The sequence below is a fragment of the Arachis hypogaea genome, chromosome 18, assembly GCF_003086295.3.
Source record: "Arachis hypogaea cultivar Tifrunner chromosome 18, arahy.Tifrunner.gnm2.J5K5, whole genome shotgun sequence".
In the NCBI taxonomy this organism is placed as follows: Eukaryota; Viridiplantae; Streptophyta; class Magnoliopsida; order Fabales; family Fabaceae; genus Arachis; species Arachis hypogaea.
Window position 1 is genome coordinate 81,182,344 of NC_092053.1, and position 4,016 is coordinate 81,186,359.

The 4,016-nt window shown below is 37.9% G+C and overlaps 1 protein-coding gene across 1 annotated transcript; it reads right to left on the minus strand.

Moving 5' to 3' along the window:
- Window positions 1-471: 471 nt before the first annotated feature.
- On the minus strand, window positions 472-2,974 carry LOC112770124 (uncharacterized). Its single transcript, XM_025814540.1, has 2 exons — window positions 2,329-2,974; window positions 472-866 (listed from the first exon to the last, which is right to left on the minus strand). Exons 1-2 carry the CDS (start codon window positions 2,972-2,974, stop codon window positions 472-474), a joined length of 1,041 nt encoding a protein of 346 aa, XP_025670325.1.
- Window positions 2,975-4,016: the final 1,042 nt, after the last annotated feature.

Below are 4,016 nucleotides of genomic sequence, written 5' to 3' on the forward strand. Positions count from 1 at the left end.
GCTTGACACCATATTTTAGGAGAAGTATCTCAAGTTGCTTGTTGCAAAAATGGGTCCCCCCATCACTTATAAGAGCTCTTGGAACCCCAAACCGCCTGAATATATTCTTTCTCAAGAAATTAATCACAACTTTGTTGTCATTTATTGGAGTAGCTATGACCTCTACCCATTTTGATACATAGTCCACAACCACCAATATGTAGTTGTTTGAGTGTGAGGGTGGGAATGGTCCCATGAAATCAATTCCCCAAACATCAAATAACTCCAACTCCATGATGAATCTCTATGGCATTTCATTCTTTTTGGGTAGGTTGTCAGCTCTTTGACATTTATTGCACCTTGTCACAAACTCCTTTGCATCTTTGAATATTGCAGTCCAAAAGAATCTACATTGCAACACCTTGGCTGCAGTCTTTTCTCCACTAAAATGTCCTCTATATGTGAATCCATGGCAATGCCAAAGAACCTCTATCATTCTTCATGAGAATTGCATCTTCTTAGAATCCCATCCGCACACTTCTTGAAGAGATAGGGCTCATCCCAAATATAGTGCTTGGCATCATTGATGAGCTTTCTTCTCATGTGCTTGTTGATGTTGGAAGGTAGCTCTCCAATAGCTTTGAAATTGGCTATATTTACAAACCAGAGGGCTTCTTGGATCATCATCAACTGTTCATCCAGAAGGCTCTCATTCACTGCAAGGCTATGTGCTTCATCTTCCTCATTTGTGATTCTTGATAAGTGGTCAGCCACTTTGTTTTCTGCTCCACTTCTATCCTTAATCTTAATATTAAACTCTTGAAGTAGCAAGACCCATCTTATCAGTCTAGGATTAGATTCTGGCTTGGCTAACAAGTACTTAAGAGCTGCATGGTCAGTAAAAATAATGACTTTAGAACCAATAAGATAAGATCTAAATTTATCAAATGCAAAGACTATAGCAAGAAGTTCTTTCTCTGTGGTGGTGTAGTTCCTTTGGGTTTCATTAAGAACCTTGCTAGCATAATAGATGACATGTACTAGCTTGTCTCTCCTTTGTCCTAGAACAGCACCAATAGCAAAATCTGATGCATCACACATCAGTTCAAAAGGTAAATTCCAGCTAGGTGGTGCTATATTTGGTGCAGAGGAGAGCCTACCTTTAAGCTCATCAAAGGATTTCATGCATTCTCTATCAAAAATAAAAGGTACATTAGAGACAAGCAAGTTACTTAAAGGTTTCGCAATCTTTGAAAAGTCTTTAATGAACCTTCTATAAAACCCAACATGTCCCACGAAACTTCTAATTGCTTTGACATTGAAAGATTGGGGTAATTTCTCAATCACTTCCACCTTAGCCTTGTCCACCTCTATGCCTTTCTTAGAGATTTTGTGGCCAAGGACTACCCCTTCGGTGACCATAAAATGATACTTTTCCCAGTTCAAAACTAGGTTGGTCTCTTGGCATCTCTTTAGCACCAAAGCAAGATGGTGTAAGAACTTAGAAAATGAATCACAAAACACAGAAAAATCATCCATGAAAGCTTCAATAGACCTTTCAATCATATCAGAAAAAATGGACAGCATGTACCTTTAGAATGTGGCAGGTACATTGGACAACCCAAAGGGCATTCGTCTATATGCAAAAATACCATAAGGACAAGTAAAGGAAGTCTTCTCTTGGTCTTTAGGATCCACTACAATCTGATTGTAGCCTGAGTATCCATCCAAGAAATAGTAGTATTCATGTCCAGCAAGCCTTTCCAATAATTGATCCATGAAGGGTAGAGGAAAATGATCCTTCCTTGTGGCTTCATTGAGCTTCCTACAGTCAATGCACATGCGCCATCCAGTCACTGTTTTTGTTGGTATCAATTATTTTTTTCATTTGGCACAACTGTGATTCCTCTTTTCTTGGGGACTACTTGCACTGGGCTCACCCAAGGGCTGTCTGAGATTGGGTAGATCACCCCTGGTTGCCACAACTTCAATACCTCTTTTTGAACTACTTCATTCATTGTTTGATTTAATCTTCTTTGTGGCTGTCTTGAGGGCTTGGCACCCTCCTCAAGAAGAATTTTATGCATGCAGATAGAAGGACTGATCCCTTTTAAATCTGCAAGTGTCCATCCTATGACATCCTTATGTTGTCTCAGCACATTGATAAGCTCCTCTTCTTACTCCTCACTCAAGCTTAAATTAATGATGACTGGGTATGTGTTATTGTCACCCATGTAAGCATACTTCAAGCTTGGAGGAAGGGTCTTCAACTCCAACTTTGGGGCTTCCACTTCTTGCTTGCCTTATCTAACATGATTGAACCTTTTATGATTTTCTGTGGTAGTTTACCACATGATGCTTGTTGATCTTGCTCCATTGGTTCTTCACAATGATCTTCTTCCAGGACTCCTTGAACTAGCTTCTCCATTGTGTCCACCATCATGTATTCACCAATGGACTCCTTTGGGTAGCTTATTCCTTTGAAAACATTGAATACCATCTTCTCTTCATGCAATCTCAGGACTAACTCTTTCTTTTGTACATCAATTATGGCCCCAGCAGTAGCTAGGAATGGTCTTCCTTGTATGATTGATGCATTGGACTCTTCCTCCATATCAAGTACAACAAAATCTGCTAGGAATATGAATTCTCCCACTTTTACGAACAAGTCTTCCACCACCCCATGAGGAAATTTGAATGTTCTGTCAGCTAATTGAAGATTCATTCTTTTTAGTTTGGCCTCTTCAATTCTCAACCTTTTCATCATGGCCAAGGACATTATATTGACGCTAGCCCCCAGATCACACAATGCCTTCTCAATGCTTATATCCACTATGATGCAGGGGATTTGGAAGCTCCCAAGATCTTTCATCTTTTGGGAAAACTTCTTTTGTATGTTGGCACTACATTCCTCTGTGAGAACTATAGTTTCCTTTTCTCCCCAGTTTCTTTTCCTTGTCTTGAGCTCCTTTAAAAACTTGGCATAGAGTGGCATTTGCTTGATAAATGAAAATTCTTGTATAGTTTGTAATCAATCAAAACAAGAATCAATTAGTTGGTAGCATAGTCCAAACCAACAATGAATTCTCAAGATCAAATATTAAATCCAATACAAAATAATCGAGAGTAATTAAACCTCGGATCGTCTTCTCTAGAAGTTGCAATGAAATGTCATGTTATTGTTGGCTATTAGGGAATTGGGGGTTGGGAATGCAAGAAAGAGCAAGTACTATAAATGGTAAGAAATTAGAATGCAAGAAGGTAACTTAGCATACAAGAAATTAAAAGTCAAAGCAATTAAAGCAAGAAAGGGAAATTAAATGCTAAGAAGAACTCTTGGCAAAAAGTGGACAATTAAGGATTCCTATTCTAGTTGTGGACCATAAACATGGTAATTGTGTGTGGATTAAACCCAATTAGTCAACCCTACATCGAGGATAAGTCAACTAGGCATAATTAATCTCAATCCCTAAGTCCCAAGTCAACACTAGTGGGTCACTTAGAGTTAAGGAAAACCAAATTAATTAACAACACCCACACAATGTGGAATGGACATCCACCACTCAAGTTCACCCAATTATCCAATTTTCCAGCCAAGAATGTGAAAAACAAAGCAAAAACCCAACCAAGCATTTTGTCAAACACTTGGTGGGCATGTAAAGAAAGCATGGTAAAATGACAAGAAATAATAATTGCTACAACTACCAAGCAAGGAAAGTAAAGATAACAACTCAATAAAGCAATAAATGACATAAAAACATAAATTGCATTAAATGTAAATTAAAATAACAAGAGTGTGCTTAAACATGAAAGTGACAAAAATGAGAAATTAACAAGATAACATGAGGAAATTAGGACAATAGAACAAAAAAATGTAAAAGAAACTAGATAAAAGCAATAATTAAAACCAGAAATTACAAGGAAATTAAACTAAAAACCCTAGGTTCTAGAGAGAAGGGGGAGCTTCTCTCTCTAGAAAATGAACTACATGACTAAAATCTAATCCTAATTTCTCTCCCCTTCATTCCTCTTCACTT